Source organism: Chionomys nivalis, chromosome 1 (genome assembly GCF_950005125.1).
Source record: "Chionomys nivalis chromosome 1, mChiNiv1.1, whole genome shotgun sequence".
Lineage (NCBI taxonomy): Eukaryota > Metazoa > Chordata > Mammalia > Rodentia > Cricetidae > Chionomys > Chionomys nivalis.
This window is the reverse complement of record NC_080086.1, coordinates 62649956-62673295: the sequence shown is the minus strand read 5'-3', so window position 1 is coordinate 62673295 and position 23340 is coordinate 62649956. Positions and strand designations below refer to the sequence as shown.

Genomic DNA, 23340 nt, shown 5'->3' with positions numbered 1-23340 from the left:
TGGGGGGCGGGGCGCCGGTCGCTGGCGCTCTGCTCGCGATCATGGAGGCGCCGGTCGGCTTGGTATTGCTGCTGTGGCTCGGGGCCTTGGCCCCGGCGCCCTGTAGCGCCTCTTCGGAGGCTCCGCCGCTGGTCAACGAGGATGTGAAGCGCACGGTGGACCTGAGCAGTCACCTGGCCAAGGTGACGGCCGAGGTGGTCCTGGCGCACCCGGGCGGCGGCTCCACGTCTCGAGCCAGCTCGTTCGTCCTGGCCCTGGAGCCGGAACTCGAGTCGAGGCTGGCGCACCTCGGCGTGCAGGTGAGCGGAGAGTGGGCCGGGCTGCCGCACTCGGGCTTCGTGCGGCGCCGGGGATCCCTGCGGAGGCCGGGGCGGGCGGCCAGGAAAGTTGAGGGTTGTCTGAAAGGATGGTGTGGAGGGGACAGCCGAGAGGTCGGGGTCTATCGCCCCTCTCGTCCGCGTGTCCACTCGGACACGTCAGCACAAGCTTTGGAGCGGCGGGCTCCGCCCACGTGGCAGCTCCGGAGCCCGAGGCGACCCCTTGGTCCCCCGGCGACCACCTTCCACACCACACCACTGCACAGGAACGTCTTGGCTGTGGCCAGGTGCGGTGCTTCGGGCGCCTAGCTTTTCCCCGTCCCCTGGACGTACTCGTCCAGCGAAGACCCATCAGTGAGTTAAATCGAAATTCCCGAATGCAGTTGTCTGTCTGATGTAGACTGCCAGTGGCATTCGGAAATACGACAGGTTTCTGGTATCTGAGTTTGTCATTAATCACACCGGGTTGATGTAACGCACCTCTAAAGCTGCTGCTGAACACTTTGCTAATGTTCACACTTGAAAAGCCCCTGTGCTGTACAGAAAGGTGAACCCGCGTCTCTTCCTCCGCGCACCGCCTCTGTTGGAACTCCGCAGCGTTAGCTTCCTGTGCCTTTCAGTGAGCACATTTTTACGGCTTTCAAGGAAAGCCATCGTGGACTCTGGGAGTAGAGGGACTATCCACACAGGTTGCTTTTTATTGCTGTTTCCATTAAACTGTATTCATTAAGTGATTACCAACTTTATTAGGAGGAGACTAGTAATTACAGTATCACATTCCTAAGCACACCACATTCTCTTGACTGTAATGGAGCTATAATAAAGCAGGGTACATTGTCACTGGAGTGACCCCTGGCCCCTTCGCACTGAAGCCTTGTTCACGCTGAAGCACAGCTTTGCTTGGCTGTTTCTGGAAAGACATTCATGACTTCTCTCAACTTACAGAGCCGCTCGTGAGTATTTGGAATGTTCAGCCCAAGTTTGTGAAAGCCAGTCATGACTAAATGAGATCGCAATATATATAATCATAGCCGTCGAGGTGGAGAAGGCACTCAAGTTGGGCCACTCCGTGTGGCTCAGTAGTCAAGAGCACAAGGCATCCAAATGTAATTCTTAGCACTACACGATACCTCATAGCCATCTGTAACTCCAGTGCCAGGGTGCACAGACATACATGGAAGCAAAAAACCCATACACATTAAAAAGAAAGGAAAAGAAGGTTGCATCAGGTATTTTAAGTGCTTTCTCTGTTACAGCAACTTTTTGAGGTACAGGTGTTAACTACATGGCTGTGGAAGCATCTGCCTTGGAGCTGCTAACCCCACAAATGAAGGTTTATAATTTGTTCCATGCCCTGTATGTTCCTGCATTATTGACTACTTGCCTTCTGGCCTTGATATGAGACTAGTTCTGATATTTCAGTTTATTCACAGTGGTGTTAATTCTGAGGGAGGCCAGTTGTGTATGTGAACTGCATTATACTCCTACCTTGTGAGACACAGGGACGCCAAATGTGAGAAAGAGCACATACTGCATTGGGAACGTGGGTGAGGTTGGATGGGTTACGGGAACCCTTTTAGGAACTGGTAGAAGGACAATACTGATTATGTGGTTTGAGCCATCACTGTTATTATTATTATTAGAGACAGGGCTATGTTCTGTAGCCCTAATACTATTTTAGAACTTGAATGCTGATGGCTGAAAATGACTTTGATCTTCAGATCATCTTGCTGCTTTTCCCCATGTAGTGGGACTACAGTTTTATAACACCATGCTTGGTTCTCTCTTACTTTTTACTAAGTCATCAATATTTTTCATGAATATCAGTAAGCTATGCATTAACAAAGAGTTCTAAATAAGCAAACTTTTTGGACTTTCTGAAATACTAAAAACGATATTTAAGAAATTGCTTTTGGAGTTGGGAGATGGTGATGGTGGCTCATATAATCCCAGCAGTTGGTGGGAGGGTCGGTAGTTGAAGGTCATCCTAAAGGGAGTGTGAGGCTAGCTTGGGCTCTGAGACTGACTTCCTAGGGAGCTGGTGTATGATGCGATGGTAAAGCACATGCCCAGCTGTGCAGGCCATGAGTGCAAGTCCCAGCTCAGCATAGCACATAGAAGTCTTCTTCATGTATGCTCTCTTGAGAATTACTGCTTCAGTCCTAGAAGTTTTTATTTTTTCCGTGGGGATAGGTTAGTCTGACCAAGGGTTAGTGGAGAGTATGTATGTTTTCCACATAGACTGCCGCAGTCTGTGACTCCAGATAATACCTCAGGAAGCCTCAGCAGCCTTCTAGAATTAACCTGGTTGCATGTCTGGTGCCATTAAAGGATAAGACTACAGCATGTCCCATCGCAGCCCCTAAGGCTCCTTTCCCCTAAGGCCTTTGCACTTCTGCCACTCTGTGGGATCAGAAGTTTTGGTCACAGATGGGACTTCTGTTGTTTCCTTTTATTTGTACATTTGTACTTACAGGTTTTTTTGTGTTTTTTTTGTTTTTTTTTTTTTTTTGATTTTCGAGACAGGGTTTCTCCATAGCTTTTGGTTCCTGTCCTGGCACTAGCTCTTCTAGACCAGGCTGGCCTGGAACTCACAGAGATCCGCCTGCCTCTGCCTCCCGAGTGCTGGGATTAAAGGTGTATGCCACCACCGCCCGGCTTACAGTTATTTTGATATGAAAAAGAAAATGTCCAGAAGGAAGTCTTTGGAACATTTGGGAAGTAAACATGGAGATAAGGTCTTTATGTGTATTTGATTGTTTAGGGAAATGTTTATAGTAACTCTTCTGTGATGTTCAGGCTAAATCTTATGGTTTCAGATAAAAAATAAAGTTGGATTGGGATATGGCTCACTGGTAAAGGTATTTGCCTGGCCCTGACTTCAATCACCAGCACTACAAACAAAATTTCTAGGCCAGTGAGAAGGCTCATGGGGTAAAGGACCTCATGGTGCAAGTCTGATTGACGATTAGAGTGAGTCCTGAAACCCATATAAAAAGCCTGGTGCAGTGGTCCACATCTGTAATATCAGCACTGGCACCTTCAGACAGGAAACAGAGATAGAAGCATCACCTGGAAGCTTGCAGATCAGTAAGTGTGGAGTACCCACCATGGCAGAAACAGCAGGAGAGATCCTGCCTCGGTCTCTACACAAGTGCACGCTCCCCCTCCCTCTCCCTCTTCCCCCTCATACACACACAACACACACGAAAAAAAAAACTTTGAAAAGTTACTTTAATGTAAATATTGTAAAGAAGTTGTGTATTAGTTTCCTTTCTATTGCTGTGATGTAACATCAAAACCAAAGCAGCTTTCGGGAAGAAGGATTTACTTCTTTGGCACTTGTAGTTTCAGAGGGTTAGAGCAGAGGTAGCAGGTGGCAGGTAGTTGGGAGCAACAGTGAGAATTCACATTTGATCCACAAGCAGGAGGCATAGAGCACACTGGGAATGGTTGGAGTATTTTTGAAACCTCTTAGACCACCCCCCAGTGACACACATTCTCTCAGAAGGGTTGTCTTAGTTGGGCTTTCTGTTGCTCTAGAGAGACACCATGACCATGCAACTGTTGTAAAGGAAAACATTTTATTGGGGCTCACTTAGAGTTTCAGAGGTTTAGTCCGTTATTATCATGGTGGGACATGGAGACACAGTGCTGGAGAAGGAGCTGAGAGCTCTATGTCTTGATCTGCAGGCAGCAGGAGACTGTGGTACCCTGGGCACAGCTTGAGCATAAAAAAACCTCAAAGCTGGCTTCCATAGTGACACAGTCCCTATAACAAGGGGACACCTCCTAATTGTGCCACTACCTATGGGCCAAGCTCTCAAACACATAAGTCTATGGGGACCATACCTATTCAAACCTCCCCAGAGGGCAAACCTGAACCCTTCACAAATGGTAACACCAACTGGGGGCCAAGTATTTAAGCATGAGCCTTGCAGGGCATTCTCATTTAAACCATAATTGTTAATAATTGGCTTAAAATTTAGAACTTGAAAATATAAGAAAGAATGAAGTACTCTTTTTCTGTTATAGGTAAAGGGAGAAGATGAGGAAGACAGCAACCTTGAAGTACGGGAAACCAAAATGAAGGGGAAAAGGTAAGCAGGCAGACCGGGAGGTGTTTCTAAGGTGGCTGACCAGATGCTTGGGGTAGCTAGGGTAGGTAGAGACATCAGAAAATCCCCTACTTGTCTAGCTTAGAGTTGGCTGCATGGCAGTGCTGTTAACAGAGGAGGGGATCTGCTGGGAATGGTACTGGTGTTTTGAATTGACTGGGCTGTCAGCATAACTAACAAGGAAACGTGAACACTGCTTACTCAGGACCAGTCGTGAAAAGAAAAGCAGATCTGATACTTGAAGCCAAGAACGGGATAAAACTGTCCTAGAAGACGGAGGGCTTGAAGTGTTGTCTTAGTTGTGAACTTTTTAAAGCAATATGATGTACAATGCTGTGAGTTCTCAATTAAGTCATCCACATTCTAATCATTGAGGATGCATTACATGGGAACATGTTTAAAAGCCTTCAAGTTTTTACTAATGACATACTGGGTCTAACAGAAATTCATTTTTTGGCTTAGGAAATTAAGATTCATTAGTTTACAGGCAGTGTCTCCTTGTCCACTTGTATGCATGCCGCAGCTGGACATGCATACGAGAGGACAGCTTGCAGTAGTGCTTCTCTCCTCGTGTGAGTCTTGGGGCTTGAACTCAGGTAGTCAGACTTGACCGCAGGCCCTTTTATCCACTGACTCATCTCTCTGCCCTAAGCATTTTTTAAAGAAAATGTTTTTGTTTTTTGAGACAGGGTCACTTTAAAATTAATTAGTTGACACGGGGGGGGGGGCGTTTTTCTTGCATATATGTGTGCACCACTTGCATGTAGTAGCCTCGGAGGCCAGAAGAAGATGACATATCCCCTTGAAACTGGAGTCAGAGTAGTGAACTGCTGTGTGTTTGCTGGGAACCAAATCTGGCTCCTCTGAAAGAACAGCCAGTACTCATGTTGAGTCATCATGAGATATGTTGAGCCATATCTCTGGTCACCCATTTTCTTGAGTCATTCTCACTAACTCCAGCTGATCTTTTTTTTTTTTTTTTTAAAGATTTATTTATTTATTATGTATATAATGTTCTGTCTATATGTACACCTGTAGACCAGAAGAGGGAGACAGATCTCATTATAGATGGTTGTGAGTCACCATGTGGTTGCTGGGAATTGAACTCAGGACCTCTGGAAGAGCAACCAGTGCTCTTAACCTCTGAGCCATCTCTCCAGCCCTCTCCAGCTGATCTTAAACTCCCTCTGTCGCTAAGGATGACCTTGAATTCTTGTTCTTTCTGCCTTTATCTTTCAAGTGTTGGGATTAGAGGTCTGTCTCTGGTAGTTTTTATGTTTTTATTATCATAAACAAACTTGGGATGAACATCTGGACATCCATCTTTAAAGGCTTAAGTTAATATATTAAAGGTGATATCTTTTATCTTGGATAAAGAATTTACTGTGACTTTGAAATACGAGCTGATTTCAGTATCTTTAGTCTTCTTGCTTTTTCTAGAGCTTGTTACGTAGATTAGACTGGCTGAGAAGTCACAGAGATCCACTTTCCTCTGCCTCCTAAGTGCTAGGAAAAAAGGTGTGTGCTACCATGCCTGGGCCAGTGTCTTTAATTCTAATTCTCTCGCTTTCTTACTTTAGTGGGAGATTTTTCACAGTCAAGCTTCCAGTTGCTCTTGATCCTGGGTCCAAGATCTCGGTTGTTGTGGAAACTGTCTACACCCATGTGCTTCATCCATATCCGACTCAGATAACTCAGTCAGAGAAACAGTTTGTGGTATTTGAGGGCAACCATTATTTCTATTCTCCCTATCCAACAAAGACCCAAACCATGAGAGTGAAACTTGCCTCCCGAAATGTAGAAAGCTACACCAAGTTGGGGAACCCCACACGATCTGAAGACGTCTTGGATTATGGACCTTTCAAAGACATCCCTGCCTACAGTCAGGTAGGTTCCAGAGACCATTATTGCCAGGCTTGGATGGTATGTGCCGGGTGGCATTCAGAAAATGTTCGGAACCTATCTTGAAGTAACTCTTAGTCCCATTAACTTCTTCCTGAGAGCTGAGTTCAGAGACTGGAAAGTGGGCATCATGGGAGAAGGCAGTGAGGTATTCTGGGCAGGGTCATGAGGGACAAGGAGAGAAACTGGGGTGACTGTGGTAGTAAACAGACCAGAGGCTAAGGGCCTTGGAATTGGTACTTTGGGAGAGAAAGCAATTAATTCATGATAAAAATTTTGTTGTGGGGCGAGGTCCCAGACTCAGGAGAATATCTTGAGTTCGAGGCTAGCCTTGTCTACATAGAATTCCAGGTTAGCCAGGGATACACAGTGAGACCCTGTGTCAAAAAAGAAAACAACTATTGACTGGGCAGTTAAAGCACTGACTGCTCTTCCAGAGGACCTGACCTTCTTCCAGACCATGTGGTGACTCCCAGCTGTCTATAACTAGTCTTGTGGGATCTAATGCCCTTTTCTTGCCAAGTTGAGGATTGTACTCAGAACTTCACACATAATAGGTAAGACTCCCACTGAGCTCCAGCACTGGCTCCCTGGAATTCATTCTAGTCTTGCTTTTTTGTAGCACAGGCTATTGCTTCAGCCTCTGGAGTACTGGGAGTATAGATGTGAAGTACCATGCTTGACTAGAGATAATGCTATTCATGTAGAGATCATGTTATATATAGTATTGCCTAATTCTTATGCTTAATAACTGCATTGTACACTTTTTTTTTGGTAGCCATTTCTCTGATTTTTGCCTTGGATTATTTGCCAGCTTGTTATAGATGAATGGCTAGGCTTTTGTTTTCTTTTGTCTTCTTACTACTTACAACCATACTGTACATTTGTCTGCATGTTTCTCAGCAATAGATTTTGGGGGAGGGGCAGACAGGGTCACATGTAGCCTAGGGAACTGGCTGTGTAGCTGAGGATGACTCAAATTCCTGATTCTGCCTTTACTTTCCAAGTCCTTCGGATACAGGTGTGCACCTCTGTGCCTGGGTCAGAAATAGTACAAGTATTATATTTTTAAGGTTTGTTTGTTTGTTTTAGCCTGGCAGTGGTGGCACATGCCTTTAATCTCAGCACTTGGGAGACAGAGGCAGGTGGATTTCTGAGTTTGTGGCTAGCCTGGTCTACAGAGTGGTGAGTTCTAGGACAGCCAGGGCTACACAGAGAAAACCTGTCTTGAATGATCAAAAAAAGAAAAAAAATATTTTTTTAAAAAATTGTATATTGGGGGATGGGATGTGCACGTACATGCAGATGACCCCGGAGGCTAAAGGAGTCAGATCCTTGGAGTTAGAGTTACGGGTGGTTATGAACTGCCGACCACTGGAGGGAGGGCTCTTTAACTGTTGGCCTCTCTTTAGCTCTGGAAACATAGTCTCTAAAGTAAAAAAATTACATATCAAAACATGAAATTTAAAAAAAAATGTTTTTTGACACTGTGCCTTGGCTGCCCTTGAAAATTGTGGCAGTCCTGTCTCAGTCTCCCTAAACAGATGGTATTGCAGTTGTAAGCAGCCATTCCCCAGCTCAAACAAGCATTTTTTTTTCTTTTTGGTTTTTTTAAGGCAGGGTTTCTCAGTAGCTATGGAGCCAATTCTGGAACTCGCTCTTTAGACTAGTCTGGTCTCAAACTCAAAGAAATCTGCCTGCCTCTGCCTCCCAAGTGCTGAGATTGAAGGTGTATGCCATGACCACCTGGCTCAAATAAACATTTTTAAGCTAGAAATGATGGCAATTGCTTGTAAAACCAACACTCAGGAGGCAGAGACACCAGGATTGTTTGAGGCCAGCCAGGCTTCATATTCTTTCTTTCAAAACAGAACAAACACCATGAGCATTTTAAGAATGAAAGTGAGTTCTTGTGTGTGTATTTGAGTCTGAGCCTGCCCACAAGTGTGTGCATTTGGTGTTGAATCCAGGGTCTTAGGCATGCTAAGGATGTGCTCTATCAGTGAGCTGTACCTATAATTCCTGCAGCATGAAGCTGCCATCCTTATAGTATTGGCAGTGTGATGTGGGATTCCCCTCTGTATGCTGTGAATACCATTGGTTAATAAAGAAGCTGCTTTGGGCCTATTGCAGTGCAGAAAAGGGCAAGGCAGAAATTCCAAGCAGATAGAGGAGGAAAGAGTAGGCAGAGTCAGGGAAAAGACATGTAGCTGCTACAGGAGACAGATGCTAGGCACAGACAGCCTTACCGGTAGGCCCTAACCACATGGCGACACACAGATTAATAGAAATGGGTTAATTTAAGATACAAAAACTAGACAATAAGAAGCGTGAGCTAATGGGCCAAACAGTGTTGTAATAATACAGTTTCTGTGTGATTATTTCAGTCTGGGCAGCCGGGAACAAATGAGCAACCTCTGCCAACAGCACTGCATAGTATTCAGTAGGAATCTGAATGGAATCTTAAAGGATGTGGTTAGAGAGTGAGAGAATAAGAGGATTTATAAAATTACAAAATGTGTTTGCTTATCTTCCTGGACTTTGGAAAGAAGGGTATTTTCCTAACATTCTAATTTTATGTTGCCTTTCTGAATTATGGGCAAGTTCATCAAAGGGCATTATTCAGTGACCAGAGAGACCTCAAACCTACTCCCCATTGAATCTAGGACCTTTGTGTGCTGGGTAAGCACCCCGGCACTAACCCATATATAGTCTCAACCCCAGAGAGTTTTTTAAAATTTTAGTGTGTGTATGTATGTGTGAGTATCTGTGAAATGTGTTGGTGTGAGTGCCACAGCACATGTCTGGAGGCTGGAGGACAGCTTTTAGTAATCATTTCTCTTCTATTATATGGGTCCCAAGTATAACAGCAAGTGCCCTTACTTGCTAAGCCACCTTGCTGTTCCTACCTGAGATTAAAATAAAGCTAACCTCTGGGGGAATTGGCAGACAACTTGAAGAATTATGCAGACACTTGGACTCAGAATTTCCACTTGCAGAAGACTTAGTATTGTTGCTTATGTTTATCAACTAGAGCAAAGGTTGTGGAGACTGGGACTTCCAACCTGTTTGTTTTTTAGGTTTTTTGAAATGGTTTATCTGATTGTCCTGGAATTCCCTCTGTGTAGTGTGGAGCGGTGGGGCTGCATCCCACCACCCGGCTAGCTTTACACCCGAAATAATTACATGGAAACTGTATTCTTTCAAACACTGCTTGGCCCATTAGTTTTAACCTCTTATTGGCTAGCTCTTACATATTGATCTAACCCATTTCTAATATTCTGTGTAGCAACACAAGCTGGCTTACCAGGAAAGATCTTAACCTGCGTCTGTCTGGAGTAGGAGAATCATGGCGACTGCCTGACTCGGCTTCTTTTTCCCAGCATTCTGTTCTGTCTACTCGGCCCGCCTAAGGGTTGGCCTATCAAATGGGCCTAGGTAGTTTCTTTATTAATTAACCAATGAAAACAACAGATTAGAAAGAAATCACTCCCACATCATTTCCCCTTTTTCTGTTTAAACAAAAAAAAGGCTTTCATTTTAACATAGTAAAATTACATGTAGCAAAACAGCTATCAAGCAAGAATTACAGTTACAATATTTATATCTATCTTATCTTTTATCATAACTAAGGAAAACTACAACTATGTATCCATTCTTCAACTCCATCAAAGACTCCAGAAGGATATAATATTACCTAAGCAAACAAGAAGTCCAAAACTCTAGAAATGACAGAGACATCTCGCTGCCTAGACAGTCACCCAAAGTTCCTCTGTACGGTTAGGGCATCCATCTTCGGCCTACAGGCCCATAATTTCCAGCAGACATTTCCATGAAGCAGGAAAATTCCAATGATAGTTCAGTCACTTTCTGTTGTGTCCTACAGAATGTTTCGTAGACTCTTCCATAAATTAGGAACCCTGAAAGACCATCTCACCTTTAGGCAAGTTCAGCAGTCCTTTTTCTGCGGGTTCTTTGTGTCCAGTTCATGCAACAGTCCAGGCAAGAGCAGTTTCTTGCCCAAATGGCTACCCAACTCCATAAGGAGCCTCTTTGATGCCCATCTTCCTCTCGAAGTAGATTGGTGCTGCCAGGAGCAGATGTATCTCATTGTCATGAAAAGCCGTAAGTTATTAAAATATTTTAAATGCCATATTCTGCAGTCTTTGAAAGATATGAAGAATCTCTATCTAACTGAACTATATCTCTATATATCTAGAAAATCTAACTAACATGACTACAAGCTTGACTATTATTGATGATTATTCATTAACAACCTATATTTCCTATTATACATTACATTTTTAAATGAACTACACAATCACAATACCTTAAGATCAGAAATATACATATAACAAAATTGACCTTAAAATCTATATCAATGCAAATTATTCATATCTATATCATATCCCCCTTTAAATGTAAAAGAACATTTATAAACAATATTTGGGAACATAGGCGCAGTTTTTCTCTCCAAACTGCTTCCTGCTGAATGGGGGCACTGCTATTCAAATTTTTCATGGTGTAACCTGCGTGCCAGGTTCATCTCAGTTGGCAGTTGAGCAAAGTAATTTTTTGAAGGTGTTCACAGCAACCTTTCAGGAGGGCGTGGTCTATCATAACATATTGGGATAGAAACAATCCACAGGGTCTCATCCTCTGTGAAAACAAAAGAAAACCCTCTCCAAAGCATCATATCCTTAGACCCAAATTCTGAAGTCATACGCCTATGATATCCATTCTGGTTCCATTTGGCAGTCCATATAATGAAATGTCTCTCTGTACTTAGCTCCTTCACAGTCAAAAATTTTAAAGAAAACACAATGTACATAATCCAGACTCTCTGTGAATTTTCCATTTTTACGTGGCTTATTTTTCTTTATTTCTTTTAATCTATAACTATCTGTACTCTGTCTCTTTAAAGACTTTACCTCTTTTTTTTTTAAGGCATTCTCTATATTCTTTTTCTTCTCTCTCCCAAGCCTACGTATACTCATCCAACATTGTGATCCATAGAAGTCTTTTATGTCTCAGTCTGTCCTATTGTAAATATGTAATTTTTTTACTGTCCAGGAGCATTTCTTAAGATGTTAAGCACGTCTTAAAAAGTTAAGTTGCACCATGTAGGGGTAATACGGTACCGCCTGTTTACTGCCAGTCTAAACCTCAACTGCACTGTTGTTATGGTAATTACATCGTTCCTGCTTGAGCAGAGCTGAAGGCTTGTGACTGAATCAGTCCTACCTCAGAGCTGTGGGCTGCTCTGGTTGTTGGCTCCACCTCTCTCCAATTTGCTCTCCTGCCTGCTTAAGCCTGATCCCAAAGTCTGCCCAGGTGGGGAGCGCAGGCATGGTCTCAGAGTACTTAATTCCCCGATCCCGAGCAGGAACACAACCATCCAGTCCTATAAAAGCCATTGAAATGCTTTAAAGCCAGAGTTCGCACTGGCAGCACAGCCCCAGGAGGCCAGGCTTTAAAATGACGCAGCGTTTTTTCTGCTGCTGTTGCTGAATCAGGAAATCTCTCTACAGCACGCCACCAACAAACAACAAAAATCTGCGTTAAACTCTGTTTTTTCTCTGTTTAAAATTAAGCTCTTGGGGGCTGGAGAGATGGCTCAGAGGTAAGAGCATTGCCTGCTCTTCCAAAGGTCCTGAGTTCAATTCACAGCAACCACATGGTGGCTCACAACCATCTGTAATGGGGTCTGGTGCCCTCTTCTGGCCTGCAGTCATACACACAGACAGAATATTGCCTACATAATAAATGAATGAATGAATGAATGAATGAATGTTTAAAAAAATAAAATAAATAAAATTAAGCTCTCTCAGATTTTACGTGGAGTTTGTTACCACGTTGGGTGCCACTCTGGTGGTGATAGGAGCTGCAGGCCGCTTCCCTGCCACCCCAGCTCCCGGCCCCCTGGCTAGCTTATGCCCCAAAATAATTACACGGAAACTGTATTCTTTTAAACACTGCCTGACCCATTAGTTCCAGCCTCTTATTGGCTAGCTCTTACATATTGATCTAACCCATTTCTAATATTCTGTATAGCACCACGAGCTGGTTTACCAGGAAAGATCTTAACCTGCGTCTGTCTGGAGTGGGAGAATCATGGCGACTGACGAAATCTGCTTCTTTCTCCCAGCATTCTGTTCCGTCTACGCCGCCTACCTAATTTTCTGTCCTATCAAAGGGCCAGGGCAGTCTCTTTATTTAACCAATGAAATTAACACAAAACAGAAGACTCTCCCCCATCACCTCTGTAGACCAGACTGGCCTCAAATTCAGAAATCTGCGTTCCTCTATCTCCAAGTGCTGGGATTAAAAGTGTGGCATCACACCTGGTCTTACATGGTTGGGCTTTCTTGAGGGACTTTTTTGGACTGCCAGCCACGAAATAATGGCACAGAGACTTACTGTTAATTATGAAAGCCTACAGTTTAGGCTTGTTCCCAACTAGCTCTTATAACTTAATCTATTTCTGTTAATCTACATTTTGCCACATGGCTTTTTATATCTCCTCCATTCTGTACATCTGACTTTCTCCATGTCTCTCTGGCATCTCCCATGCACCTATATTCATTCCGAGTTCCTCTCTCTCCCTGGAAGTTCTGCTTATTCTCTCCTGCCTAGCTATTAGTCATTCAGCTCTTTATTAAACCAACCATGTGCCTTAGGCAGGTAAGGCAAAACATAGACCCATCTTCCTGCAGTATAAGCATCTTCCTGCTGCAGCCTTATTTTATTTTATTTTTTTAAAGACAGGGTCTCTGTTTCCCAGGCTGGCGTTGGAACGCATGGTGATTCTCCTGCCTCTGCTTGTTGAGTATTGGGATTTTGGGCATAAATGACCACTTTTTGAAAGTTTTAGAGCAAGTTTCTTTCTCAAAAACAAAACAAAAAATCCTTCTGTAGTTAAGACCTGGAGAGATGGCTTAGTGGTTAAGACCACATGCTACTGTTGCAGAGAACCTGAGTTCATGTCCTAGCACCTATATCTGGTTGCTTTAGGAGATCCAACACCTTCTTGGCCTTAAAACCACTCCATATATATTGGTGCTTAGTAACCATTCTGTGGATGATACATAGGCCCTCTATAGTTATTTTTTTTAAAAGATTTATTTATTATGTATATGGTGTTCTGTCTGCATGTATGCCTACAGGCCAGAAAAGGGCACCAGATCTCATTACACGTGGTTGTGAACCACAGTGTGGTTGGTGGGAATTGAACTCAGAACTTCTGGAAGAGTAGTCGGTGCTCTTAGCTCTCTCCAGCCCTAGTTAATTTCTTTTAAACTAATGTTGATTTCTCTGTTGCCAAGGCTATGAACTGTTTGTTTACTTCCCTTCTAGGATACTTTTAAAGTACACTATGAAAACAACAGCCCTTTCCTGACCATCACCAGTATGACCCGGGTCATTGAGGTTTCTCACTGGGGTAATATTGCTGTGGAAGAGAATGTGGACTTGAAGCACACAGGCGCAGTGCTGAAGGGGCCTTTCTCCCGCTATGATTACCAGAGACAGCCTGACAGTGGCATTTCTTCCATCCGTTCTTTTAAGGTATGAGTGGCCAATTTGGACCTTGTGGGAACTGTCTCTTTATCAGTCCTTTTTCTTGCTTTTCAGTTTTGGGGGATTAACTAATGGTGTTGTTGAGTATCAGTGTTAATCAGAAATTTTGAGGATTAACTATTGTGATGTTAGTATCAGTGTTAATCAGAAGGTTTTGGGGATCATTTGTTGCAATTCACAATAAAATAGTCCCACACTAGCCCAGAATGGAGTATAATAAAGGTTTATTTAATAGGGACTGAACTCACAGAAAGGGTAGCGATCTGCAGTCCTCTATGTTCGCTGGGAACTGGAACCAAATTCAGCAGCCAAGAAGCCCGTGCATGCTTTGCATCTGCATTTATAGTGCATGACACTACACCCAGAGTAGGGCAGTGTCTTAAAGGCTGTTGGCTAAAGGAGTTCCCACAGCAAACTAATGGCGATATTGAGTATCAGTGTTATCAGAAGGATTTTTAAGGAAAGTGTTCTTGTGTTTATGTGAATAGCATCCTGTATTATATAAATACTGCTTTTTCTTCTCTCTGTGCAGCATGGGTTAGTCTGGAATGACCTGTGTAACTTAGACTAGCTGTGAACTCAAGATACCTCCTGCCTTGGCTCCTAAGTATTGGGATTATAGACATGTGCCACTGTGCCTGCCTGGCCTTAGAGCAGTGGTTCTGAGCCTTCCTAACGCGGCCACCCTTTAACACAGTTCCTCATGTTGTGGTGACCCTAACCATAGCATTATTTTTGTTACTACTTCATAACTTTAAGTTTGGTGCTGTTAGGAATAGAAATACGAATATCTGTCTTTTTTGATGTTCTTAGGTACCCTTACGTGGGTTGTTGGGGTTATGGCCCACGGTTGAGAATCACTGCCCTAGACTATGGTTGTTTTGTTTTTTAGAAAATTTGAATAAAGATAATCATATTCATAGTACCACCACCACCTAAACATTCCCTTGTTTTACAGATTTATTTTATGTGTGTGTGTTGTGAGTGTATGAGCACCTACCTGAAGAGACTAGAGAAGTGTTAGCTATCTTGGAACTGGAGTTACGGGCATTTGTGAACTGCCTGACTTGGGTGCTGGGATCCATGCTGTGGTCCTCATGACTGAGGAGCAAGTTCTTTTAACTGCGTGGCCTTCTTTCCACCCCTGCTGCTTGCTTTTTAAGATTGTATCTGGTGTAACTTGAAGATGGCCTTGAGCTCCTTGGTGCTTTCTTTTAAGTGCAGGGGTATACTACTATGTCTTAGGCGATTTTTGTTTTTATGAAGCAGAATTGAGGTTTATTAAGACTCTTAAGGTTACATTTAATAAGAACTTGTGTGCTTGTGTGTGATGTGTATGTAGTACAGCTTTTAAATATGAGGGTAAGAGAATGAAAGAACCTCTCAGATGGGAAGCCGACTGAGAAGTATGAGTATGGGCTTCCTTCAGCATCATCGTAAACTATTAAAAAAAAATGAAGAGATTGAATGTGCCTTTGTCTAGGTGACCTCTTACAAATATTTACATATATTTACATATTACAGAAATGCTCACTCCCTATGTGAACAGTGAGTGTTGCATTCTCCCTCGTTAGTACACTTGGAAGATGTGTAAGCTCATTGGGTGGAAAACTGTGTAAACTAGCAATTTGATACAATTCCTTATCTTCAATTTCTTTCTTCTAACTTTAGTGTGCATAAGGGTCTTTGCAAATATTTTATTTTGTTGAGAAGATTTTATCATTCATTGAAATAGATATGATGTCTATATCTTCTGAAACCTTGGGAAAAGTGACTGTCTGGGGTCTGGTGTAGGCTTTATGCTTACTGGGTCATATTTCTGCGGAGGTTCCTGAAGTTTCTAGAAGGCATTCTGCTTTCTTGCAGACCATCCTTCCTGCTGCGGCTCAGGATGTGTATTACCGCGACGAGATTGGTAATGTTTCCACCAGCCACCTCCTTATTTTGGATGACTCTGTGGAAATGGAAATCCGGCCTCGATTTCCTCTCTTTGGTGGGTGGAAGACACACTACATTGTCGGCTACAATCTCCCAAGCTATGAGTACCTCTATAACCTGGGTGAGTGCTGGACACAGTAAGAAAAGGATTGCAAAGGGCCAGCTTTTTCTTTTAAATTCTTGTGTTTATTTAAGAAAAAAAAATTAAATCACCAATGCTTATATGCAAGGAGAGTATTCTCTTATTATTCTTAGGAATGCCGAGGTACCTGTCCTTTTGTGAGTTGGTGTAAATTACTCTTGTAAATGTAATGCCTACATACAGTATCAGTTGAGACTCTGCAGAAGGTTATCTATTATGTTTTTCTCTCCTTGGTCCCATCAGTTGCCCTGTAGCCCCTCCTCCTTCTCTCTCCTTCACAGACACTGCTGACCTGCAAGTCTTTTAGCTATTGATGTATTGTGAGAACTTTTTCCCTGGGATGGGGAGGACTGGCCATATCTATTGCTCTGCCTACCCTGTAAGGTCCCAGTGGGAAATCAAAGTTAGATTCCATCGAAGTTTTCCTTGGGGAACCAGTGTTTATTAGACTTACAGAGTTAGGTGAGGAGCTACTGGCAGGGGTGTGGTGATCCTAAAGCAGTCACGCTGGAAAGCTGGCATGGAGAGAGCTCCCTTCCTCCAGTCTTCCCCAGCAATAACTATTCCAGCGCCTCCCTGAGAGGCCCTGAGGCTGACCTGTGCATAAGACATAATTTTGTGCGAATGTCTGAGAGTCATGGCTAGATGCTCAGGTGAGGGTCTGCAGGTGAGCACAGTGAGCTGAAGAGGGTGCTGTGCTGGCTGTGCTCTAAGTGTCCGGGGGTTTCAACATTGTTTATAGTTGTTCTGTCTTTCTGTGGCAATTGGAGAAGAGCCAAAAAGCCTGCTCTGTCACCTCCGGCTCTCAACCCACCAGCTCTTGCCTGTGAACTCTTGATAACATCTCGCCCTTTGTGTAAGAGGATAAAGTTCATGTCTTGTCATTTCCTCTCTGCCATCTATCTCTCTCTGCTCACACCATTGCCTGTGCTTGCTGGTCCTCAGGTGATCAGTATGCACTGAAGATGCGGTTTGTGGACCACGTGTTTGATGAGCAAGTGATAGATTCTCTGACAGTGAAGATCATCTTGCCCGAGGGAGCCAAGTAAGAGACTATTCCTTTCCTCTGCACCCCATTTCTCTGATAGTGTCTGGTGTCTGATGAGGGACCTGTGTTCTGGGTGTAGTGTAGGTACTCATTAGATAGCTTTGACAGAAGCCTTTCTGTGGAACCTTTGACAAAGGAGGCCACGTGGTTTAGTTAGGAAGCTTTCCAAAAGCACAGTGTCTCCATACGCCTGGAGCAGAAGCCAGAGCTGGCCCATTAGACCAGAGTAATGGCCTGAGTCTAATGCCAGGAAGGAATGTGGAGGGCATTGCAGAGGTACACACCTGTAATCATAGGACTTGGAGCCTAGAGGCTCTTGAGTTGGAGCCCAGCCTGGGCTACATTCCAGGCCAACCTGGGCTACATGTAGAAAGTGCCTGTTTAATAAAAAAGGTTGGTAAACTTTGCTCCCAGCGAGTGACTGAGTGGAACGGCTGTGGTGCCATTTTCTAGAACTGTCTCAGTGTCTTTGGTAACAGATGGGAATCATTTTTTGCTTAGTTTGAGCAGCTTGCGAAAGAGATGTTGATCAAATGAGAGTTTAACTTAAAGAGCCAGGTGTTGGAAAGGAAGGTGCAGAGGCAAGGACTGGAGCCATGTAACTCACTGGGAGGCCCTGGATTCAAGCTCAGTACTGCTGTTGTGTGTGCAGGGAACCGCTGGCCGGGGTGTCTGGAGGACATTGGTGGGAGCAGATGGGCTACAGGGCTCCTGTCCTTGGCGAGAGCTGCTTATAGCTTTGTGTTACTTACCTGGTTTCTTGTCACAGTGTTTGAATGGTCTCTGTTGGTTCATATATCTACTCCGGTGACCAGGATGACATGTGCTTTGACTGGTCCATGGAGGAGTGGTTGTTCCTTCAGGCCAGACTACTGTGTTACTATTTCTCTAGGGACTGTAGACCTGGCCTACAGAAAGTGATACACATGCCCTAGTCCTAACAGAGACTATGATTCATGTGGTGGGGAGCATTTGAAATAACTCCCAAGGCAACTCTCTAGGTCCCTAGGAGACTCTGGGTGGGCTGTGCTGGGCAGCTGTGCTCACTCTGCGAACCCATCCTTGTGAGTGCTGGGGGAGACTGTCTCGTCTTCAGTTTTCTGACAGTGAGTTAGCAGTGGGAGGGGATTTACCTCTGGTGGGCAGGATAGCATTGTGTGAACTTGGCCTCCTGATAACTCTTAGTCTTAGAATTCTGCAGCCCCACACCCTCACCTGTGTCTGTGCTTTCCAGGAACATCCAGGTAGACAGTCCCTACGATATTAGCCGTGCCGCGGATGAGCTGCACTACACCTACCTAGACACATTCGGCCGCCCGGTGATTGTTGCCTACAAGAAAAATCTGGTTGAGCAGCACATTCAAGACATTGTGGTGAGTGAGTGTGCTTGCTGCTTGTTGTTGGTACTGCCGAAAGCAGTGGTGTTAGGCTATGGATCTGAGTTGGTCTTCCCTGACACCTTTTCCCTGGTTCCTCCAGGTGCACTACACCTTCAACAAGGTGCTCATGCTGCAGGAGCCTCTGCTGGTCGTGGCTGCCTTCTACATTTTGTTCTTCACCGTCATTGTCTACGTCCGTCTGGACTTTTCCATCACCAAGGTACTCTGCTCTCTTCCTAGCTGTCAGACAGTCCATAGGACCTTGTGGCTGGCCATAATCCCCTACATTTTTCTGGCCTCTGCTAATTCTCCCTAGAGAGATTTCTTCCCCCGTGTAGTATGGAGCGGCAGGCTGTGTGCCCCCTACCTGACTAGCTTTATACCCGAAATAATTGCACGGAAACTGTATTCTCTTAAACATTGCTTGGCACATTAGTTTTAACCTCTTATTGGCTAGCTCTTACATTTTTTTTTTATTTTTTATTTTATTTTATTTATTTATTTATTTATTTATTTATTTATTTATTTATTTATTTATTTATTTATTTTTCGAGACAGGGTTTCTCCGTAGCTTTTGGTTCCTGTCCTGGAACTAGCTCTTGTAGACCAGGCTGGCCTCGAACTCACAGAGATCCGCTTGCCTCTGCCTCCCGAGTAGCTCTTACATATTGATCTAACCCATTTCTAATATTTTGTGTAGCACCACGAGCTTGCTTACCAGGAAAGATCTTAACCTGAGTCTGTCTAGAGTGAGAGAATTATGGTGACTGACTGACTCGGCTTCTTTCTCCCAGCATTCTGTTCTGTTTTCTCCGCCTACCTAATTTTCTGTCCTATCAAAGGGGCCAAGGCAGTTTCTTTATTAACTAATAGACATATGACCCTCCTCCATCACTCCTGTGTGCTAGTGTGGAACTCAGAGCATCAGGCGGCCACTGACTGCTCCGTAGCCTTCTGCTTGTGTCTGAGAATGTGATCAGAAGCACACCGTGTTAAGTGCCTGCTTTCTGCCTTGTTTTGGTTGTGGAAACAACCTGGACACTAGGTGAGGTAGGAGAATCATTGAATGGCAATTCTGCCTTGTCCTCCCTTTTTGCCATATAGGAAATTAATTTCATCTGCTGCTACTAGCCACTCTCAGTTTGTGGTTTTAAAAATAAATAAGGTAGATAATTTTTTATTCTCTCATATAATGTACCCCCCCACACACACCATCCACTTCTCCCTTCCGAAAAGAGCAGCCTTTCCAGAGATATGATCCAAACATGGTATAACAAGATGCAATGAGACTAGGCACAAACCCTCATTAAAGCTGGGTGAGGCAACCAGTAGGAAGAAAAGGGTCCCAAGAGCAGGTGAAAGAGTCAGAGACACCCCCACTCCCACTGTTAGAAGTCCCATAAGAACACCAGGCTAACAACCGTAACATATGCAGAGGACCTAGTGCAGACCCATGCAGGCTCTGTGATTGCCACTTCAGTCTCTCTGAGCCCGTATGAGCTCTGCTAAGTTGATTCAATGGGCCATGTTTTCCTGGTATCTTTGACCCCTCTTTTTCCTAAAATTCCTTCCCCTTCCTCAACGTTTCCCAGAGCTCCAAAGGAGAGGGACCCGACGGAGATCTCTAATTTGGGCTCTCTCTCCACCTAATGTTTGGCTGAGGGTCTAGGCAGATACTTTTTATTGTCTTCTTACTCTGTAGGGACTAATATATTTTTGTACTTAGCATTTTCCATCTGTTGGGCATGTTCTGGAATCCTCTGTCAGTTCACAGAACTTTATCACGCATCTGCAGATAGACACTGAGTGATCAGCCATTGCTTACTGTGCCTACATCTACCTCATGTAACGTCTTAAGGATTTATTATGTAAAGGTAACTTGTGTCCACCGGACCTAAGCCAGCCTCTGAGTTGTGGGGCAGGCCTTGTCAGTGGATACACAGTGAGAGGATATGGAGAGGGATGGTAAATGGAGAAAGAGTTCACCTTCTTTCCTGAAGTTCCTGAAACCCTATGGTGGTCTCCCCGAAGTCTTTCACGGCTAGGGATGAGCTCTTGCTGTGCCAGTTTCATGGCATATCTACCATTACTGTCCTGATCACGGCTGTGTGCCTGTGGAACTGTAAAGTAGTGTTTGCTTCATCTTGATGTCTCCTCCAGCCTTTGTAGTAGAGCCTGGTCCTCTAAGTGTCAGAAGGGTTTGACTCCGGCTTCCTAAGGTGTCCGCTATTGGCTGGTGGCAGTAGGTATCTATGGCAGATAAGTCGGAGTAAGCACCAGCCTATCTGCTGACAGATGTGGTCTCTCTGCCCTCCAGGATCCAGCCGCAGAAGCCAGGATGAAGGTGGCCTGTATCACAGAGCAGGTATTGACCCTGGTCAACAAGAGGTTAGGCCTCTACCGTCACTTTGACGAGACCATCAATAAGTACAAGCAGTCCCGGGATGTCTCTACCCTCAATAGTGGCAAGAAGAGCCTGGAGACAGAGCACAAGGCTGTGACCAGTGAGATTGCTGTGCTGCAGTCCAGGCTGAAGACAGAAGGCTCTGACCTGTGTGACAGAGTAAGTATTAGTGTTGTGAGCCGCTTGTCTGCAGGCCTCCACGCCCCCCTTCAGGGACTACTTCTGCTTGTTGAAAGCAGCACCCATCCTGCTCTTTGGGCTGGGCTTAGCTCCAGGGGCCCCCAGATACTCACACGTGCAGGACCACAGGCTCTTCAAGTGGTGTCAGTGCTTGTGGTGGGTACGAAACTTTGCGGCATCTGTAGGTTGGCTTTGGAGAAGTTCTGCATCTTCTCCAGCCTGTGTCCATGTGACTGGCAGTGAGGGCAGTGTCCTCCCTCCAGCTGCCAGTCTTCAGCTCCAGATGGCCGTGCCTGTAATCCCAGCACTCTGGAAGTGTGTATATGTGTAGGGACACGCATTTTCAGATGAAGTCCAGACAGGCTACACAATGGGATCAAGGCAAATCCTGCCCAGAGGATGAGATTTTGAAAAGGGGGATGAGGGGAGGCACCCAGACCTAAAACACTGGCTTTGACCCAGACTTTCTAAACTTGGTCAGATTACCCAGTTTCTGTGTCTGTGTGTCCTTATGGGTAATGGGAAGTAAGTAGTCTTTCACAGTATCTGAAAGTGGTTTGTGTCAGTGTTTAGAGCTCCGACAGTCATGTACTGTGCAAGCCAGCTATTATTATCTGTAAGGGAAGTATTACCTACTTTAAAAAGTGCCCCTCAGAGTTCTTAGGCTCCATTAGCGGCTCCACCCCCACTTCAGTCTCTTACTAACCCTAGTTCCTTTGTAGCACCCACCATGAAACAGTTCTTCATGTGCTTACATGAGTTCTGTGTGTCAACTAATGTCTGATCCCAGTAGAGAGAGGGCACCCTTAGGAAGCCTGTGTACAGTCATCTTGCTGGGGTGTGGGCAGAGTTTTCATTGGGACTGAGATCAGCTCTGTTCCCAGCCGTTTTCCAATAACCTCTCAGAGACTTAATATTAATTATAAATGCTCGGTCGATAGCTCAAGGCTTATTGCTAACTAGCTCTTACAACTTAAATTAACCCATTTGTGTTAATTTCTGCCATGTAGTGTTACCTCTTTCATCTTGCACCTCCTGTTTCTTCTCCATGTGTGGTGACTCCTGACTTCGCCCCCTTGTCAGTGTCCTTGTCTGGGTCTCTCATACAACCTTATTCTGTCCAGCTTCTTTACTAAACCAGTCACAGCAACATATATTCACATAGAGAAAAGGAATATTCCAAACTGGGGTCCCATGGTTTCACCAGGTGTCAGGGTAGAAAGCAGCTTGCTTGTCAGAGCTGACAAGAACATGACCTGTAGGTGGTGAAGCTACTGTTTGGAGCCAGGCTTGTTTTCTTGGTGCCAGCCCTCTACCATGGGCACTGCTTTTTGCTGAATTTTTGACTGTTTGTGTGGGGCTCTGGATCTGTGGGCCTGGGAAGCGATGGGGCTCGTTGAGTAGGGTGAGAGGGTAGTTCTCAAACCCTTCCCTACTCTGTCTCTGCCAGGTGAGCGAGATGCAGAAGTTGGATGCGCAGGTCAAGGAGCTGGTGCTGAAGTCGGCAGTGGAGGCAGAGAGGCTGGTGGCTGGCAAGCTCAAGAAGGATACGTACATCGAGAATGAAAAGCTCAGCTCGGGAAAACGCCAGGAGCTGGTCACCAAGATTGATCACATCCTGGATGCTCTGTAGCTAGTGTCTCCAGGGCAGGCCCAGGTTGCCTACAGCTCAGCTGCAGTGCATAGGTAGAGGGAGGAGGCTGTGGTCAACAAAAGACCTCAAGAAGGAAAAGCTAAGGCCCTACCCACAGAGGTCTGAGAAACTTGTCCCTTATTTCTGAATGGGTCCCTTTTTTTTTTAAAAAAAAAAAAAAAACAAAATCCTAAACAAAAATCCTGTATAAAAACCAAATATGGTTGTGTTTTGAACAAAGGCATTTTCAATAGTTGATTTAGTTTGTTCTGATGCCTGGGGTATTTTTCCATCTGTAAGTCCTGTTTTATGCCTTTCTAATTCCTAATGTTTGGTTCTTTTGTTAGTGTGTGCATGTTTTTTTTTAAAAGAGTGTGTATGACCAAATGAAAATAAAGGAGGGGCTGTGAACATGTGCTGTGCTGAAATCTTACGTCTAATTGTGGCGTTTGGGGGATAATACTTTATTTTTTTGGTTTTTTGAGACAGGGTTTCTCTATATAACAGCCCTGGTTGTCCGGGATCTCACCTTTTAGCACAGGCTGCTCAGAAGATGATACTTTGATCACTGTGCATTTTCTCAGTTTACAAGCCAAGTGTCAGAACATTGATGTTTCCTAATACAAGCCAGAGAGAGACATCCCGGAGAGTCACAGAGCAGTGGTGTTCCTTAAGTCTGTGTCACACAGTCTGAGCATTGA

The 23340-nt window shown here is 44.5% G+C and overlaps 1 protein-coding gene across 1 annotated transcript; it reads left to right on the top strand.

Moving 5' to 3' along the window:
• On the top strand, positions 1 to 23054 carry Rpn1 (ribophorin I). The gene is made up of 10 exons (XM_057790784.1): positions 1 to 299; positions 4353 to 4417; positions 6016 to 6322; positions 13694 to 13903; positions 15782 to 15974; positions 16941 to 17040; positions 18278 to 18416; positions 18523 to 18642; positions 20740 to 20985; positions 22457 to 23054. Exons 1-10 carry the CDS (start codon positions 42 to 44, stop codon positions 22637 to 22639), a joined length of 1821 nt encoding a protein of 606 aa, XP_057646767.1. The 5' UTR covers positions 1 to 41; the 3' UTR covers positions 22640 to 23054.
• The last annotated feature ends 286 nt before the right edge of the window (positions 23055 to 23340 follow it).

Bases quoted from the DNA above. Each gene is read 5' to 3' on its own strand.
- Rpn1 (XM_057790784.1), top strand. From the start codon at position 42: ATGGAGGCGCCGGTCGGCTTGGTATTGCTGCTGTGGCTCGGGGCCTTG. The intron at 4,418-6,015 runs GTAAGCAGGCAG...TTCTTACTTTAG, and splicing joins ACCAAAATGAAGGGGAAAAG to TGGGAGATTTTTCACAGTCA. The intron at 17,041-18,277 runs GTAAGAGACTAT...TGTGCTTTCCAG, and splicing joins ATCTTGCCCGAGGGAGCCAA to GAACATCCAGGTAGACAGTC.